General features: G+C 36.3%; 1 protein-coding gene across 3 annotated transcripts in view; it reads left to right on the top strand.

Moving 5' to 3' along the window:
* The window catches only part of LOC134542500 (uncharacterized), a 145,627-nt gene extending 125,328 nt beyond the window's left edge, over window positions 1–20,299 (top strand). For 2 of the 3 annotated variants that reach the window (XM_063386847.1, XM_063386849.1), the window contains 6 exons: window positions 2,602–2,809; window positions 5,485–5,602; window positions 12,438–12,616; window positions 13,283–13,559; window positions 16,966–17,199; window positions 18,282–20,299. In XM_063386847.1, coding sequence (XP_063242917.1) covers window positions 2,602–2,809; window positions 5,485–5,602; window positions 12,438–12,616; window positions 13,283–13,559; window positions 16,966–17,199; window positions 18,282–18,467 — 1,202 coding nt within the window. In that variant the 3' untranslated portion in view covers window positions 18,468–20,299. The remainder of the gene's footprint in view (window positions 1–2,601; window positions 2,810–5,484; window positions 5,603–12,437; window positions 12,617–13,282; window positions 13,560–16,965; window positions 17,200–18,281) is intronic. The other variant, XM_063386850.1, reaches the window with a different exon arrangement.

The raw sequence follows: 20,299 nt of genomic DNA, 5'->3' as shown, positions 1-20,299 counted from the left end.
ATTAAATTACTATCTTCGGCATGGCTCAAGCTACTGACGTTAAAATTATCCTTCTCAATTTCTACATATTTTTTTGTGTGAAGCCACCAAACGCGCCCTCCTGGTGCAGCGATCGACAGGCAACTGACGAGATCATGGCACTGGTTCCTCCACGCAGGAAGGGCAGTCACATGACCTCACTGACCAATCACATGCACTCTTCATTCACACTAACAATTACAAGCCAATCAGAACACAACATATACACGGAAACCCATTTTCATACATAGAAACAGGGGATTCACTTTCTCCTTCTCTCTCCAACACCGTGGGAGAGTAGTTCCCCTCCATTTCCCACGCAGTGACGAGATATCGTTACAGTCTCTCTCACTGGGGAATCACTGTTTCTTTCTCACTGGCACTTACAGGCCTCTTATGCCTCTCTCTTTCTACACATCACCCCAGACACAGTCCCTTGTTCTAGAATCATTATGCAACATCTGCATTATAATGAAAACTTTTAATATATAATTATAATACAATATTCAAATTTTAATAAATAAATAATAGAAAAACACATTACACATAATATTAGGTAACTATAGTAGCAAAACAAAGTTGAAAGGATGACAGAAGAAACATGATTATTAAATAATTATAAATTCAGAGTAAAATATACTGGCAACCTAACCCATTCTTAGTAACACTTTTATTAGTAGAAAAGGCTTGTATACTGCAATGCTACATGTTTGCGCTTATGAAACTTGAAAAGTAGTTGTTCAATTGACATAAAATTTTTACTCAACGTTGCATTTCGATATTAAAATGTTTTTATAGTAAAATTATTTTAAAAATCCTGGAATTTTCTGGGAAGTCCGAAATTTTTAAAGTAATAAGCATGAACTGTTTGATTAGAAATAAATGTATATGGGTGTGAGCTTTTTTGGAAAAGGAAAAAAATATACTTTTTTTTATTAGAATTTTTATATGTTATATTCACATTCTGCTAATTATCTCTGGAAGATCTAGGGGGATAGGATATAAGACTCTCCATGGAATGAATCTATTTTTCTTGGAATGCGCTAGCAAAAAAAAATTTTTAACTGCCGTCTTCGGTTTTCGCTTGCCATAGTATACATTTTACTATTTGGCTCACAAGAAGTCATTAGGAGCATTAGACGATACTTTGAAAGACTTGAGATGTAATGAGTTTCAATTTGGCGGAGCGTTGGTTTTTCTATCCAGTGACTTCAGGCCAATGCTTCAAGTTATACCTTGCTCAACACCAGTTGATGAATTGAATGGCTGTTTGAAATATTAAATGCATTTAAAAACAAATATATGAGTTCAGCTTCAAACCGATCCAACAGTGGACATATTTTCAAGGCAATTACTCGAGGTCAATAACGGCTCTGAACCTACAAATTTAGAAACAGGAAAAATCACCTTCCGATCTAATTTTTGCAATATCATGAATTCAAAAGAAGAATTTTTCCAAAGTACCGAAACAGATTATCGCAATTACACATGGTTAAGTGGAAGAGCTATTTTAGCGGCTAAAAATGTTGACGTATATGATTATCTAAGCAGAATCGTAGGTGAAACAGTGACATTTAAATCCATTGACTCAAACATAAACCAAAGTGAAGTAGTGAATTTTCCAACAGAATTTCTTCATTCACTCAATGTTACCGGATTACCGTCACACATTCTGAATTGGAAAATTGGAGTGCCAATTATATTACTCCGAAATATCAATCAGCTAAAGATTAGTAGTTAAAAAAATTTTAAACAATCTGATTAAAGCAACAATTCTCATTGGAATTCATAAAGGTGAAGACGTACTATTTCCACGAATACCACTAATTCTGACTGACTAGCGTTAGAGTTCAAAAGGCTTCAATTTCCAATACGCTTTGTGTTCGCTATGACTGACTATTAGCGCAAGTGTGTGGTTAGAATATAGAAAATGAATGCTCTCTTGGGCAATTATACGTCGCATGCTCAAGAGTCGTTAAACAAGCTGATCTTTATGTTTATGTAGAAAACGTACAAACAAAAAATGTAGTCCACCCAATAGCTTTAAAATTAAAAAAATGTGAGAAAAAAAAATTTCTTCCTTTGCTTTCATTCCACAGCATAGCCACAGCAATACAAAGCACGGTATTAAATAGAATTATATGTTTCCTCGGTGAATCTATGTTTGCTAGAATACTTATATTTATTTCCTATTGGCTAGTTTGTTATAAAATGAAGATACTGGCCGATTTCTATCTGTGGGTGCACAGAGGATGCTCGAGGAAGACATTTGCAACTGTGAAACAGATGTTAGCAGACATTTCAGAAGCAAGTAACAATTATGCGAACAGTTGGTTTTTGATTTTGATTTTTCAATACTAGTAGTGTTATATTTAAATTGTTTTTTAGTCACTCATTTATTATTTATGAAGCTCACATTCAATCAGAAGACTTACAATTTGGCGTAACTTATGTTGCCCATGAGAATATTCGGCCTCATTTATACGTGTGATAGAACGAGGTAGGCGTTTTTTGGCTTTCAGTTTGTTTGAAAGTGATTGCATGTTGTGCTGCACTGTAACCGGATGTGCGTGTGCCGTGCAGGCTCCAGGACGCTGTACGACCACACGGCGCTGACCATCTCTCCGGCGGCGGTGGTGGTGCAGCCCAGGCACTCGGAGACGGTGCGTGTGGGGTACCGCCTCGGTCGCGGCGAGTGTGCGTCGCTGGCCAGGAGCAGCAAGGCCGTGTGCGAGGTGGCCATCCTCAGCATGGTCCTGGGTGACGAGCCCACCAGGCAGCGCCTCCGCAGGTCGGCGCTTTTTCCCCGTCGCCGTGCGTTCTGCTTGTCACCTGCCGTTTTCAGTTTCAGCTCGACTTCATGTACTGTGCTTGTATGGGGGAGGCGAAGAGGAGGTTAGATGGGGAGGGGGAGGTGAAGAGGGGGAGAGGGGGAGGGAGAGAGAAGGGGTGAGGGATGGTAAGAGAGGGGGAGGGGGGAGGGGAGAGAGAGTTAAATTACTGATTCAGACATAACGCAGGTCACACCGAAGAGATAGAGTGGAAGTCTGGACAGTCAACAGAAAGCCGCATTTTCGGCTGCACGAGTCATGCTAAAATATGAACTCAGCCTGAACATCTGCATAATTTTTTTACACTTTGACAAAACACTAGTAGCCAAAAGTTGGTTTCACCTCATCATGATTCGGCATCCCGAGTTTTTTTGCCATACTCACTCTTGGTGTCATAAGATTTGCATCAACTTCCGATATTATTTTCATTTTTTCTTCAAAAGACAATGCCTTCCATTTAGTGGGCCCTCAACTACTTGTACATGCCATTATGCACTGTTTTTTACAACACTAAATGTATTTTATGCTTGATAACCTTAAGATCACCCCTAAAAAGATTGCAAACTAAAACCCCTTATTTGCGGTTTATCAATTATTGTTTACTGAGCACAATACAAAGTGTTTGCACTGCTTGCAAAAAATAAAAAAAATGCAATTAGGTCAACAAATATTGGCTGGTGGTAATCCGGTTTGCTGTGTATTCGTCATGTGGTATAACTCGAATAAAGAAAATGGAACAGCCTCTAAGTCTGAACGAATGCAAGCAGATGATTTGTCAAAAAATTCATTTGTAACAGATTTTGGCGTGTGGTACAGGTTTCGACTGTCATGTGCTGTACAAATTATTTCGTTATTATATGGAAAAACTTAATTTTTTTTTAAAATGAATGATAAATATAGCTTAAAAGTTTAAAGATAAACATTATTGTTTTATTTTTTTTCACAAATACTGAACTTTATTTGCAGGAAGCATCTATTAATGCAAATGTTATGATTGGGAAAAATTAACATAGGGATATATGGAAGTGATCAAGGGAATAATTTTGTGAACTTAATAAGCATGAAAACTTATTATGTGGGAATGTCTTAAACGAGTTTTACTGTAATATTGAATGTAAGTTGTATTTTGTGATTTTACAAATACTAATTTGGTATTATGTTGTTTCTGCATAATCCAAATTGTTTTTAATACAAAGTACTCCAAACATGATTAAGGATTTTCATTGCATCAGAACTAGTGCAAGGTTATATATGCACATTTATTCGTAATAAAATATACCTATTCCGGGATTGAAATTCACTTGAAATGACACCAGATATACATCCATTTGGACCCATTTACAATTATTTAATGTGAAAATAATGCTTATCTTGTTTCAACCTTCGTTCATTCATGTGTTCCTTCTATGGAGGTAGAGTTTTTAAACTTGTTAATATCACACCAATAAAACCCACACCAGTATTATTAAATAAACAATACAACAGCAAATTATAGTTGGTGTAGTTCCAGAAGCAGCTACTCTTGAAATTTACCCATTTATTTTATTCCCCACTATTTGCCAGGGATATTTGTACCATTAAAAGGTATCATTTTTTCATGTACTTTAGTGATTATAAAAATCAGTGTTAAAATTCATAACAGACTTTTTGAATGAACAACACTACACAAAATTAATTTTTACTTATAGAACACACAAGAAAATAACAAGAAGAACTATTGGCTATATAAAACAGTCTCTAAAATGGTCAGAATGTTAAAAAATACCTAAATAAGTGAATTTGTACTTTATTCGTAAATATTTGTTTTCGTATAAACAAAAGTTCTATTTCCACAATACAAGTTCACTTGTTTATTGAAGCTGCTAAAGATTAGTGTGATTCTGTAGAAGAAACTTCCATGCCTGCTGCCATGGAGGCTAGGCTGGCAGTTTTGTTGGAAGCTTCAAGTGGAGCCTGTATGAAACCTTCCATCATGAGATTCAGGCTTAAGCTGTTATCCACGAATGGAGAAAAACACACAATAACCCCATTCAGATTTCTGTTGGTCAGCTTTATAGTTACTTAAAAAAATAATTTTTGAGTTTTGCTGAACTTGCTGGCATTATACAATTTGAATAATTTGTATATCTATGATCAATAAGAGAAGATAATTTGTGTGAAGCAATTAAAACTTTGTGACCCTCCTTGAAACTTATTTGCTTGATTCTTCTATCAGACTTGTTATTTCTTGGTTTGGCTTTGTACATTAATGATTTGAATTGTGATTTTCATTCAATAAAGTATTTTTTTGTAAACTCATAGTTAAAAAGTTTGAGGATCTTATTATATTTAGTCACATTATTTTCACATAAACATGGTACAATATCTTGGTTTTAAGAAACATTTTAGTGTCATATAGTTTTAATTATTCACTTTATTTCATGAATAAACAAAATTTATAACAATAAAAACAATTCACCATATAATCTTGTTCCCTGAGATGGGGAAAACACTTATTCTATGTGACTGGCAGCAAATAAAATCATGCTGTATAGGCATAATTTTATTTTTCCTCAATTTATTTTCATCTTAGTGTTTATCATTGCATTGCTATTATGACCAATGCCAACATACTGCATACATTTTTCTTCCGCAGGTTAGTGGAGGATGAAGGAGATTGTCGCGCGCCTGATGTTGAACTATTGAGCAAAGTATGTTCCACTTTTGAGAAGGAAGTCCCCATTCCTGACATTGCCAACTTGAAAGATAGCAAAGTAAGTCATTTCTTCAATGTATTGTTATAGTACCTTGTGAATACTTTGTATTATGTCCCAAGTAAAGTGGTGCATTTTTGATACTATGATACTAGCAGAATGTATATGTCCATCGTACTTGGTTTTGTGTTACTTTACTGTCAGAGGAGAGTTAGGAATTGAAAGCCACCATATTGACTTCAACAGTTTTTATGCTATAGCAATTTTTGAAGTGAAAACTTCTTTGGGCACGATGAGAGTAAAATTTCAAGGCCAAATTTTAATGTGACGTTTTCGTGAAACCTTTGTGGTGAAATGTTTCTGGTGTGAAAATGGCAGAGAATAAGTTCTTTGCCAAAGAGATATACAGAGAGCACTATGCTATATACGTTGCTGGCTCGTTTTCCTTCTCCTTTTTGTGCAATGATTTGTCTCCAGCCAAAAAAAAAAAAAAAACAAGAGAGATAGATGAATGAAAGACTAAGACAGAGAGAGTGCAGGCACTTTGTCCAGAAAATAGATATAGTAGAGCTTCATTATAAAGAACACGAAGGGACCAAAATTATGGCAGTTTGTTATAATGAAGTTCTTTATACCGAAATCACAATGATTGCCTGTTTTTGGTTTTTAACATAACTCGATCTTGTTAAAAAACAAAGTAGAAAATCTAATACCAATATGAGTGGTACAAGCATCAATTACTTTAACAGCTATACTTTGGGATCAAGATGCATACTACATAAATACATGCATACTAGTATGTATATGTACAATACAGAAATACGTAGGTAAGTTGTTTGCCAAAGCAGTAAGCCTACCTTTGGAATCAAGACAAGCTGTTTGCAAAAATGCTGTAATAAATCAAAAATATAAAATTTAAAAGTTAGGAATTTTTTTTTTACATTTTATTGTCTTCCAAACTGGATCGCTGGGTGAGAATTGTGGATAATGTTGATTTGGAGATACCTAACTTTTTAGCCACATCAGTCTTTTTATTTTCTTTATCTACTGCTTTTAACATTTCAAGTCGTTTCCTAGAAGACATGTTCAGTAGTACAGTTTTTTAAACTATAAAAACAAATGCACCCTACACATGTAAAAATAAGTTATACATGTAGTATAGCCACGTTTCTGGGAAGCCTACAACTCACGTAGTTTCGGTTCCCTGCAAGAATTTGCGAAGATTTCCGAAGTTTTGCGTTTTGGTATTAACGCCACTTCAGCCACTAAATCAGATCAAGCATGTTGTGACTAACCTAACACAACCCTTCGATTTTTATAATTTCAATTTTTGAGAGAAATCCGAAGTTGCACGAACGTGCTAGGGAACCGAAACTATGTGAGTTGTAGGCTATCGCACATTTCTCAAACAATAAACAAGAAAACGACCAGAGATGTGTGTGTAGCAATACTTTATGATGTAGCACTTCGCATCGGTTAAACACGTCGTGCGAGCATATTACAAAGAGTAATGTCAGCGAACACCACAATGCAGCGCTTTAGTCGCTACACTAGTTTTGTGCATTAATTTCAACACTAGTCCATTGCAGTCATCTATGGTGCGTATCAAAATAAATAAGATGGCAGTTTGTGGGTGAATGGCGACGATTTTATCCATTTGTCGTTTACCGTGCCGGGCAGAAAAGTGTTCGTTCAAATGAATATTTATAGAATATTTAAAAAATTTGAACGAGAAAATTCGTACTAGTGAAATTTTTTTACGTTATGTTATATTGACGTCTGACGGGACCAAAGGCATAGTTCGTAGTAATGAATTGTTCGCTCTAATGAAGTTCGTTAAAACGGTGTTTTACTGTAGGTATCCCATACAGTTCACTGTGAGTGCCTTGAATTTTATGTTTGCTATCAGCCCGCATTCCTCCTTGTTCAACCAGCAGCGTAGAGAGCGCTGTTGAGACAATCCCCACATTTCCGATGTAGATAGCGCTACCTGTTATGAATTTCATATTTCGTTCGAGGTTCCGAATGTCAGAGTTGTTTAAAGAAACAGTAATAAGCACTGTTTTTCTTTCAACAATTAGTAATATTTATTGTTAATTAATCATTATTGGTTGATCAATAATTATTGATATCCTCAAAAATTATTTTGAAGTGAGTAATAATTTTGTTAATTCATGTGTGTTTAGAAAATTGTCTTTCTCTCTTTCTTTTGAACACTTATGATTTACTTAGCAGTCATTCTGGATGTGAATTTCCAAAGTTTTACTTCTATCATGGTACTGAGATACACATGCTCTTTTTTTTTTATTGTTTAATGTTCATAATTAGGCTTGGTGTCATGGAGGGTGGTAGAATGTAGACGTTGATGGGTTTTGGGGGGGGGGGGGAAATGTGGGGAGGGAGCAACATTTGCTATTAGGACTCTGCGACGTCATTTCTCTTTCTCTCCCCTCCCCTTTACCTTTATCACTCCGAATTCCGAATTTTCCAAAGTTCTTTAGGCAGTACAGTACCGCAGTTTAGACGCAGAACGTATAGCGGGAAACCATTGAGAGTGCATAGTTTAAAATGTGTGAATGTTTTAGTGGCGAAGTTTAATGTTTATAAATAAATCTGAAAAAAAATGTTCCATGCATTTAAAGTGTCATTAAAACATTATTGGAAGGTGTGGGAATATAACTTTTACTTATGATTTCATCATTGGTTGGCTGCTACGAGTACTAGTGTTATGAGAAAGACCTTCTGCTATTGTGAATACTTGTAGTTGTGGCTGCGAGGTTCCACTGTGGAACATTATAAGCAAAAATCGTGGGCTCAGAAGCGCAAGGAACAGGGCAAGAAATCATAGGTTAGTAAAAGAGGCAGTAGAACCTTGTTTGATGTTGGTGTTAAAGTGAATCCACAGTCACAGCTGAAAACTCCAGATTGTGGTGAAAAACAGGAGTTTGTTGAGTTTGTTATTCCTGACAGAATGGTTTCCGAACAAGTAGGCAGTGATTTTGATTTGTCTCCTTCAAAATGTGAAAATAGTGTTTTTCCTGAGAGTAATGTTTTAAAAGCAGCAATATGTAGGCCTACAGTTGATTTACCTTCAGAATGTGAAAAAATAATATTGTGTTATCTGAGCCATTGCCAACAACATCAGATTGGCAAGTGTCTCCCGACCTTGGGAAATTAACCACTTAACATGTTAACCCGATTTAACTCGGGGTATATAAAGTGGTAATTTTATGCTAACCCGCGTATACTCGTGACACAATTCACTTTTCTGTCCTTCGTTATGTATCCCGAATATTTCCGTCGTGTTCCTTCACTCTTGTAGTTTACTTTTATCCGTGTAGATTGCAGCACATATCGACTATCTGTGTACACTTCAAGCTTTGTAACGATATGGCAGCTCTGTGCCATACGTTTTATGATGTTTTCTTTTGTATTCGGGCACGAATGTATTCATGTACTTTATTTTCGTATTATAGATGGTATTATACATTTGGGATATTTTTATGGGTTTTTTCCAGACTGTGTGTGACAAATAATGTGTATGTATGTAAACTTTCTTTCCTGTATATTATTAATTGTATTGTTGTTATTTAATATTTTGGCCATTTATTACTGGCATGTGCAATTTTGGAATAAATATAATTTTTTTTACTCTTCATTAGTGTATATTGTATAAACTTTTTGCATCAACATTTTGTAAAGATTTTTTCTGCCAATTAATCTGTTATTACTTAATACAAACATAATTATTACTCGAAATAAAATTGATTAACAAAATATTACACGATTTGCATTTACCCTGCAAGAATAACATATTTACGCCGACATAATGACTGGCCGAGTTAACTCGGGATAAATCTGTGGTAAAATTATCGTCCTTCATATTTCATATACAAACAAATTAAAAAAAAAAAAAAAAAGGCCAAACTGTTGCTTGTTACATTTATAAAGTACTTTTGTATTAAGTAATAAAAAAAAAGTGATTTTATCGGAACAGCTTTTGAAAATGTTATTGGAATGTTAAGTGGTTAAAGAGTGGGTACTTAAATGCACATATTGTTGAAAATATTGTTCGTAAAGGGCCCCTTAAAATGCCTGACGACCTTCCAAATGATGGGAAACGAGCATTTCCCAGAACAGTTTTATTTTCTAAACATAAGAATGGGGAAAAAGTTTTCCGAGATTGGCTTGTGTGGAGTGAAACAAACAAGTCACTGTTTTGTTTTCCTTGTAAACTATTTAGTTGCAGCTCTGATGTCCCCAAATCTCAGAAATCTTTTTTTTGTAGTGGTGAAGGGTGGAAACAAGAGTATTCATGGTGCAAGCTGTATGATGAATTGCCATCTCATGAAGTGAGTGCTCGCCATAAGCAATGCTATATTAAATAGAGAGAACTTGAAAGCCGTCTCAACAAAGGAACTGACATACTGCTCAATTGAATACTGAAATTGGTTTGAAAGTAAAATATTGGAGGGATCTATTTCACAGGGTATTGTCCGTAGTTCTGTTTCTTGGTGAGAGAGGCCTTGCATTTAGGGGCACTTCTAGCAAAATTGGATATTCCAATAATGGAAACTTTTTAGGTGTTATTGAGTTATTAGCTCAGTACAACCCACTGCTAAGAGAGCACATTACTAAAGTACAGAATGCTCAAAGAGACGGGAAAAGGCTACAAGCTCACTATCTTTCTCCTGACTCACAGAATGAATTTATTGAGGCTTGTAGTGCCAGGGTTCTTTAAGCAATATTGCAGAGAGAGAAAAATCGAAATATTTTGCGTTGCTAGTAGATGCGATGCCAGATGCAGCACATACTGAGCAGACAACTTTTGTTTTAAGATATGTGTTAGATTGTGATTCATCATTTATGATATTGGAGAGATTTTTGAGTTTTGTGTTGTGCAATAAAAAAACAGGACGAGACATTACAAATTTGATCATTGGTGAGCTGGAAAAACATAAAATTTCTTTGGCTGACTGCAGGGGACAAGGCTATGACAACGGCGCCAACATGTCTGGCATATAAAATGGTGCACAAGCTATCGTTTGTGAACTGAATAAGCTTGCTATATTTTCAAACTGTGGTGCACATAGCTTAAATTTGTGTAGCTTGAATGCTGCTAAGTGTTGTCAAGATGTTAACACGTTTTTCGGAATGGTCCAAAAAGTTTATAATTTCTTTTCTCGTAGCCCACAGCGATGGTAGGTATTGCAGAAAGAAATTGGTTGTTCCTTGCATAGCCTTTCTAGAACAAGATGGTCTGCTCGAGTAGATGATGTCAAACCATTTGCTAAACATTTGCCCCTTATCAATCATGCACTAAATAAATACGAAGAAATGAATCCATCAGCTGAATATAAAACGGAAATGATGGGAATTTTACAATATCTCAAGTCCTTCAAATGTATTTTAATGGCTACAGTTTGGTTGGAAATACTCGTAGAAATTGTTTTCAGAAACAAAGTTTTACAAGCCCAAGATGCGACTCTCGATGTAGAAGTCGCAAATATCAACAATCTGATTGAAGAACTAAAGGAGCTTCGTGATCAATGGAAGGGTCTTCTAATCAAAGCAAGGTTAGTAGCCGAGGCTTTGGCTACTGATCTTCCGACCGATACTGATTTTAAGGAGAGAAGAATGAAGAAAAGAAAATGTTTCCATGATGAAATCAAAGAAGATGAGTCAATGTCTCTGATGAATGAGAACGAGACACTTGAAGAACAGGAATTCAGAGTGAATGTTTTTTACAAACTTATTGACTCAGTTGTTAGTGGACTGACTGTACGATTCACTGTCGCCAGTTGTTTCGGACAAAAGTTTTAGATAAAACATATGTGCATGAAGCTGTGTGAAAAATATTCCGAGGACATAAATATCGAGATATCTGATGAAATGAAACATCTCAAATCAATTCATGTTTCAAATATTGGTGCAAACCAGTTGAAACCAATTCATTCTTTTAAACGCGCTACGGAGATTAAAATTGGATAGTTTATTTCCAAACGTGTGTATCGCTGTTCGAGTGCTCTGCACAATTCCCGTGACAGTTACCGAAGCCGAAAGGTCCTTCAGCAAAATGAAGGAAATACAAAATGTACATCGCTCAACCATGTCTCAGGAAAGGATTAGTGGGGTCACCTTGCTTGCCTTAGAGCCGGTTCTCGCTCGGTCATTGAACTACGACGATGTAATTAACTATTTTGATTTGAAAAAGGCACGGAAAACAGATTTGTTGTGATTACTTCTGAACTATTTAATTGTTTGTAAATCAATATTATTGAGTAACATAATCCTTTTAAATGCATTATATGTTTGAAATTTTAAATAATATACTACAGTGTATGATTATTCTGAATATAGTGATTCGATATGAAGTAATGACTGTTCTGTTGTAAAACAGGTTGAGTTTACCTGCTCATGGTGCCAACATTGTCATTGTCTGAATGTGTCATGACCACCGGAAAAGCCCTCGGCTGTTGATGGGCATTTGACAGATAAAAATAAATAAAATAAAAAATATAGTATTTATAACTAATGGTCAAGTCCTCAAATTGAGAAAAGATTGTGTAATTTTAAAAGTCTGGGTTTGGTGTGCGTACACTTGAGTGACAGTGTGATGCCCTCCTATGGGTTTGCCTTTAAGGCCTTAGTTCTTGTGCCAACTTACAAGTGGCCAGTATGGCCAGCAATGCAGCGAGTCAGTGTGCTTGGGGCAGCAAGGGTGCCACCTGCTGGTGTTTCTGTGGCCGACCGGGAGCTGACCAGCAGACGTGTTACGGCCCTCGTGACCGTCGGAGGGCTGGTGTGAGGTGAGGAAGGATGCCTCGGTTGCTGGAGAGCTGGCAGGTCGTCGTGACCTGTGTTCACGCATGCTCCTGGGCTCTGGCGGTTGCAGGATGCTCGCAAGAGGTTCTGCGAGTCGTTCACGTCACATGTGGCCAGTGTGACGGTGGAGAGCTGCAAGGACAGCACGCTGGCACGGCTCGGGGAGGACACGCTGGGCGACACGGACCGCTCCGACACCACCAGGATGTTCGCCTCCCTGCTGCAAGACTCTGCATTCCCTCAGCCCAGGTACAGCCTTGTAGGTGTCAGTCACACGATAACTAAAATGTGTACAAACTACTTGAAAATGGTTTCATGCGCTGCCATTTTTTTTTGGCTGGGGCATTATTATTTATTACAGTATGAAATTAAATTTATATTTTTCTGAAAGTATATGAAATTGTAGAAAAATGTGAAAATTACTTATAAATAGATCAAGTTAAATTTTGTTAACCAAGTTTTAGTTTCTTTTTACCAAAGAATGTAATTTTTAATATTCTTAATTTGTTCTATGTTATCTTTAACTGTATTAGTGCAATACTGAAATTATTTTTCCTGATGAAAGTTAGTACCTATTTTGTAGATTTAACTGTGAACTTATTATATCTACAGCTCTAAAAAAAACCATGGCTGGTGCGCAGGGAGATTACAGAAATCTCGTTAATTCCAATTGTATTGGAAATTTTTAAAATATTTTAGAATAGAAAATTTCCAATTCAATAGATACAATGATAAAATGGTATTGCGTATTGAAGCTTTACTGTATAACCAATGTATACAAAGGTTTTGAAATTCCTGAAAAATTTTGATGTGTTTTCAAGTGAAACGACTGGACTGACTGCGAACTTTTAAAAAATGGTTTTGTATTTGGTGTTTTTCCCTTCCTTTTACTATGACGACAGAGTGCGTGTGCAGGGGCAGCGCACCGGAGCACGGCAGCGTGCCGACCGTGTGGGACGTGCAGCCGAGGGAGGTGGCGCTGCGTCTGCCGGGCGTGAGCGGCGCCGTGCTTGCGGTGGAGAACCACCACGCCGTGCCACTGCTGTGCGAGGTGGCCAGCACGGACGACTGGCTGCAGGTGGAGCCGCGTGAGGGCATCGTGCCTCCCCACGGCTCCTTGCGGCTGTGCCTGGCCGCGCCGTGCTGGCCCACGCGCGCCGACCGGCATGAGGTGCTCAAGGCCAACGTGGTTGTGAGTACTGTTACTCCACTACCGTATTTTCTTCCGCTGCATATCAGAATTAACATTGATTTGTGTGTGTCGGTTATGTGAATCTTTCAACTCATCACACCAAATTATATTATAATTTATATTTTTTACGTAGGGACTAGAAATTTTCTAAGTGAAAATTATGTTGTATGTAATGCTTTTGATTCTAAGATATAACAACATTTATTTCAAACATATTCTTATTTCTGTAATAGTGATATACTATCTATTTTTAAAATACCTTACTTGGTGATATTACAAGTACATATAAAAAATGTTTTTTGTTATCGAGGATCTCATAAATTAACATAGTAAGTACCCTGTTTTATCGCATAATTGTCGCACCCATATTTTAGGGCGTAAAAATTTGGATAAAAAAAAATTCTTGCGTAAATGTTTTTTTTTTTTTTTTTTTTCAAAGTGTTAGTATTTGAAATCAAATTGATTACGAATACGAAAATTATTGTTTTGATATTCAAGAGCTTGAATATTCACATAGGCCTACTTATTAATTGAAATAGTTTGGCGTGCTTTTGTAAACTACTTTTTAAATAAATCTACTTTCCATGAAAGTAATTTACGTAACAAAAAATTATTTTTTCGCATAAAAATTGCACCTTTACTTTTCAAACTTTATTGAAGTGAAACTTCTTTACTGAGGGGGCAACAATTTTCGAGTGTTACGAAAATTCCAATTGCATGAGGGTAATAGTTAGGTACGTGGTGGAGCAGGAGAGTGTATCAGCATCGATGCCACTCCAATGCATGCGCTAGCGGTCGGATGGGAAGATGGCAAGGGTGGGGGATAGGTACCTAGCGGATGCAAGACGGCAGGGGAGAGGTAGAAGTGACACTGGAGTGATGCTACGGAATTATCGTAACACTGCTTGTGTTTGTCTACTCCTCGGTTTTCGTAGCGGCTGTAGATTAACGCTGCCATATTTCTTTTATCTTATTTAAAGAATCAATATTTTATTTATTTATTTGGGAATGATTTATTGATTTTTGCAATTGAGTTTATCATTATCATTCATTTTTATGTGGACAGTCTGTACCTAAACAGCAACAAATTTCACTTCTGTCATGTGTGGACTGCATGCGCACAATTTTGTTTAGTATATAATTTGTGACAATTATGCGTTAAAACATGGTATTATCAAAAGGACAATTTATTGATGAAATGTATGTCATTTCAAAGTGTTGTAAATAGCACAACTATATGTACAATTAAGTAATGAAAAAAAATGTGTAAAATATTTTTGTTCATTTTATTAATTGCAAGTTTTACCTATTATTTTATTGACCTGAACCCAATGGTAAAAAAATTAATATTACTCAGTAATTAAATAAGTAACTGTATTAACTTAAGTAATTCTCAAGTAAACATAAGAGTGGGTGTCAGATACCGTGTTTTCTCGCATAATCGTAGCACTTTTTCTTCTAAAATCAAGTTTGAAAAGTAGGGGTGCGACAATTACGCGGGGGGGAAAAATGTTGTTAGGTAAAGTTATTCATAAAAACAGAACCCGTTCCTGGAAAGTACGTTTAAAAAAAAAAAGTGGAGTATACAAGAGCACTCCAAACAATTAATTTTAATAATTCATTAAACAAAAACCTTTCTTCATATTTAAATAGGAAAACTAAATCTGTGACACGAACGCAAGCAACTTGAATCTGTGACGTGAACTAACGCGTAACTATTGCAGTTTACCACGAAAGAATGCGGGCTATCAAATGTAGTTAACTCGACACCTGATAGAGAGCACGTGTTGCATGAATCGGCGAGATATTGATATTCGACTACGTGTGCACGCTCTATACGGGAAGCAACATAACAAAAAATAAATGATTGCAACGAGCGCTTCCTACATTTTTGTAAGCGGTAAACCGCAGCAACGCAGACGAAGAGATGAAGGTTATAACATTTTAAAAGTCTTTGAAAGAAAATTTACACGTCAGACAATTTCGTATTTCCGTTAATTAAATAAGTAAGTGGTAATGTCCAAATAAATATAAGATTTCTACAATTTAAAATACATTGTTTTATACGGGAAGATACCTACACGGGTACACTGCGGCGACGCAACGATCAGCTAAAGGAAATAACGTTTAAAAACGTCTTTAAAAGAAAATTTACACATCAGACAACTTCGTATTTCCGTTAATTAAATAAGTAAGTGGTAATGTCCGAATAAATATAAGATTTCTACAATTTAAAATACATTGTTTTATACGTCGTTTTATATGGAAGAGATACCTACGCAAAGCGCTCGGCATCTAATAGCGGGACAAAAAACATCATGCAACGGCAAGAAGTTTTTTAATTCCAATTTTGACGGCCTAAAATATGGGTGCGACGATTGTGCGAGTGTGACGATTATGCGATAAAAGAGGGTATTTAATTTCACTAAATTGTAGAGATATTATAAAGGCATCTATAGTGGTTACTATCATAATCATACTACTAGACTGCACTTATTATTTTAGAAGTGCCCTATGTATCTATAAGCTCTACAACTGATTTATATTAGTAAAAATCGGGCCAATTGGCAAATAAACTGGGTTTGAGGTTAGTGAAAGTTAGCTAAATTGTCACAGTTTGAAACTAGGTTGCGTAGTTTTAAAAATTAATCAGTCCCCTTGTAAATGAGCTAGTTAAAAATATTACCTAATTGAAGTGCAAAAATAGTAGTATAAATAGTAAGTATCTGCAAATCAAATCTTATCTTCAGACACCCTCTAAAGATTTTATATTCAAGGAAAAAGAATTGAAGAAAAATATTCAAGGAAGAGAAAGTTAAAAATTCAAACACTAGCACATGTGTAGTTGTCAAGGACTACATTATTTGTGTCTAAAGAAGCTATTAATTTATTAAATGTTTTGTCTCTGCTACCAGTTCTAATGCTCTAAGAATGTACGTCTGTGCTAACAGCTGCAATGCTCTAAGAATGTTTGTTTAAAACTTCATGAACATTTTACACAAAACATCAAATTGTTTGTATTCAAAACATGTTCATATGATTTAATTTAAAAAAGTTAAACTTCTTTGTTTTCCGCATATATTATTTTATTCCTGACAATTAAGATCTAGATTAGTTTTTGAGGTAATTTTTTAAGAAATAAATTCGTGATTCGGATTTGAGGAAAACTAGATTTGACTCATCAGTAATAAATACGTAGTATACTAAGTCTTAAAACTAGTAATTTTCAATTTGGTTTAAGAAAAAAAAATTGGTGATTTGCTGTAATTAATGTCCTGTATAAATAAACATCTTAAGTATCTGCGTGTTATCATGATTGACCCAGCTATGGTGTCTTCAGTTTTTTATGAACATGTTTCATTGGATGCTGTAAATTGAGCATGTCTATTTGTCTGTGTGACTGTAGGTGTACACGGAGAACGACTGTATCACGGTGAAGGTTGTGGCGCGCTTCACGGAGCCTCGGCCCCCGGTGCAGCTTCAGGTCACGTCCACGCCACTGCTCGGTCACTCTCGACTGTGGCCGGCCGTCGACCCACTAGTCCTGGAGCGCCATGAGCTAGCACTGCCGCCAACCCCTGTTGGCAGAGTTTCCTCCGCGGCCCTCACCTGCAAGAACACCTCTGACTCCGAGATACAGGCACGTTTTTCATGTGTTTAACTCATTTACGTGGTTTAATCGGGTTCAGCTCATTCTGTGATCCGGCACTAGTAGAGCCGCTGTCGTTTGGATTTTTTTCCCATGTTTTGTAGTACTTGGCACAATATTACATATGCGGACCTACAATGTACAACCAAAGAGTAGCTTATCACAACTTGTTTTGAATATCAACAGCATTGCAATTTTTTTTTTGAAATACCTATTAAAACTATATTGGCATTTGATAATCCAGCAGGGCCATGATCTGAACTTGCAGAGTTAAAGAGCCTTTAATAATTGCAGACTGGCTCATGCACATGCAGTCATGTGCCCACATGCACACACATACCTACATTTAGACTGGTCAAGTGGATGTATGATTAGCCCTTTCTGTGGTAAATTACATCCGGAGCAAATTATCAGTAATGTTTCAATCTCTGAATAATCCAGCTGCGATAGTGGGTTGGACCCAATTCCTTCAGTTTCTAGTGTAACAGCCTCTTGCTCTACTTTGGTGTTGGGGGGGGGGGGGGGGGGGGGGGTTGCTTCTTAACTGCTTCTCTGTGAAATCCCACCCTTGCCCTTTAGATTGTGGTATCTATTATCAAAATGTATGAACTAAGAGGTCTAAGAACAAAACTTAGTGATTTTTACGAAAATCTAATAAACTCCAATTATGATCGCATTTGTTTTACTGAAAAACAGTTTAATGAAAACAGCATTAACTCTTATTAATTTACTGACAGTTACATTATTTTCAGAAAAAATTTTTAATGCTCTTGATGCTATAAGAAAATGCGATGGTGGGGATCTTTCGGGTATAAAAATACATATATTTAAATCGGTTCAACAATTAAACTGTTTCCATTTCCCTGGTATTGATGCAGTTTGGCTGCTAATAAAAACATCGACAACTTCACTAATTTTTGGCAACATTTACCTACCTTCAGACATATCCTATTGTTTAACAATATTACATGCATTCTCTCAAAGAAAAACTATGTATTATAACAACAAATATTTTGTTTGTAAAATGTGTGGGTTGGTGATGCAAGAAGTGAGAGAGTGATGCGTGCTTGCAGGTGGATGTGAGCGCGTCACAGCCGTTCTTCGTGCTGGACGCGAGGCGGGCCGTGCCGGGGCAGACGTCCTGGGCCGTGCAGGTGTACTTCTCGCCGGCGCGGCCGGGGCTGGCGCACGGCAGTGCCCTGCTCTCCACGGCCCGCCACAAGCAAGCCGTGCTGCTGGTGGGCAAGGGTGTGGGCTAGACCACTCGCATGCGCCGCAGGCAGCATTGCATGCGAGAGGAGTGGTTGGTTTCGTGCTTATCTGCTAGTACATTTGTATCTGAATATGTCCTGGCTGGTTCTTTGACAACTGTGTACCACGTTGTTTTAGTTTACCATCTACTTTCTATGTAAAGATGTAGTAATTGTACCTAATAAAATATTTGTGTCATTGGTTGTGGAAGATAAAAGTGTGCAGTACTGAAACATTGAATGTGAATACTGTATCTAACTGTGGTATGGGTTCCTTTAATTTTATTGTTGGTGTGCTGTAATTTTTCAAAAGTATTTTAAAACTTACTCTCTTTGCTAGATGGAAGACCAGTTTGAGTGCATAGTTAATTTCCTAGCACTCAAGTAGGCTGTTACATCATGCCTTTCCTAATGAGCTGCTGAAGAAATATTTAATGCTGTGTTGTTTTAATTTCTTCAGCAGGTTATTTATTTATTTTTTTTTTTTTCGTATTACTTAAAACTCTAAGGGATCAAATATTGTAATATTATGGCACTCTTTTTTAGGTATGGTGTAAATAATATATAGGTGCTGTGTTTATGCAGTGATAAGTGATTTAACAAATCATTCCTCTATTTTTACCGTATGTGTATTTTTTATTTTGTTTAAGCTAAATTATTTATTGCAGAGACCTGTATGATGGCTATCATCAAATTTCTGTTGTGTGTCTCAATGTAACTCAATCTTCACTGTTCTCTTTTTCGTCAAAACAAAGAATTAGCACCCATTGACACATGAGCTTAAGTGAAATGTGCCGTAAATTTCATACGCTTGTGACAATGTTAGAACTTTCCTTAATCAGATATGAATTAGTTTCTGTAAATAGATGTAATGCGAATGAAAGCATACCATAAGCAAGCTTAAAAGAAATCACCCCAGGAGTAAAACAAAAGCATTAACGCGGTTGAGAGATATGTGGGATAAGCCAGAGTTTCTGGCCGACAGCCGGGTTGTCTCTTCCAGCTGGAGGGAGAGGGGGTTACTAGTGCTGCGATGTCCCAGGCAGGCAGCGTCAGGGGTGCTTTCACCAGAGTCATTATAAAACCACCGCCTCATGCAAATAGCAACAAAACAAACACACACACACAGTGACAGAATTTGTGAGATGAAAAGAGATATTGAGAGAGATAAAGATAATGAGATGAGAGATATATTAAAATAGTGATATTGAAGGAGATAAAGGATATTAAGAGAGAGGGAGGGAGCAGAGAGAATGGAAGAGAGTTAAAAGAGCGAGTGAGAGAAAGAGAGAGAGAGGGAAAGAATATATATATAGACACAAATCTTTCTCACATACACACTATTACAATAGCTATAATATGTAAAATGCCACCAATAATGTTTACATTGCATGTGGATAAGCAATGTTCTTCCATGCCTGAGACCAAGTCATCTTGTATGAAGGCACAAATATTTAGGCCAATTTTCATCAACAATAAACTGACCTCATATTAAATACTTGAATCTACAAAACATATCCATTTTCTGTCAAGTGTGAACTGTCGCTAGCAGCTGTTTAAGGCTACTATAATTTCATTTTGCAATTATTAAGTTCCCAGTTTTGTGGCTTAAAATTAATCTTTACTTTTTAAATTTTAATATAAATTTGGAACTAGAAGTAAAAATTTGTCTATGATATTATTAGATATTTGTATTTTATAAACAATCTGCTGGTAAAATCAGATTAAAATATAAGTTTTAACTGTGTATATTTGTACTTAAGATAGTGTTTTCTGTACTAATATATGTTTTGTGAAATAAAATAATTTTATAATTTTTACTTCATTCTTATCTTTTCTTG

Source organism: Bacillus rossius, assembly GCF_032445375.1.
Source record: "Bacillus rossius redtenbacheri isolate Brsri chromosome 4 unlocalized genomic scaffold, Brsri_v3 Brsri_v3_scf4_2, whole genome shotgun sequence".
NCBI lineage: Eukaryota > Metazoa > Arthropoda > Insecta > Phasmatodea > Bacillidae > Bacillus > Bacillus rossius.
Note: the sequence above shows the minus strand (reverse complement) of the source record. Positions and strands in the feature narration are given on the sequence as shown.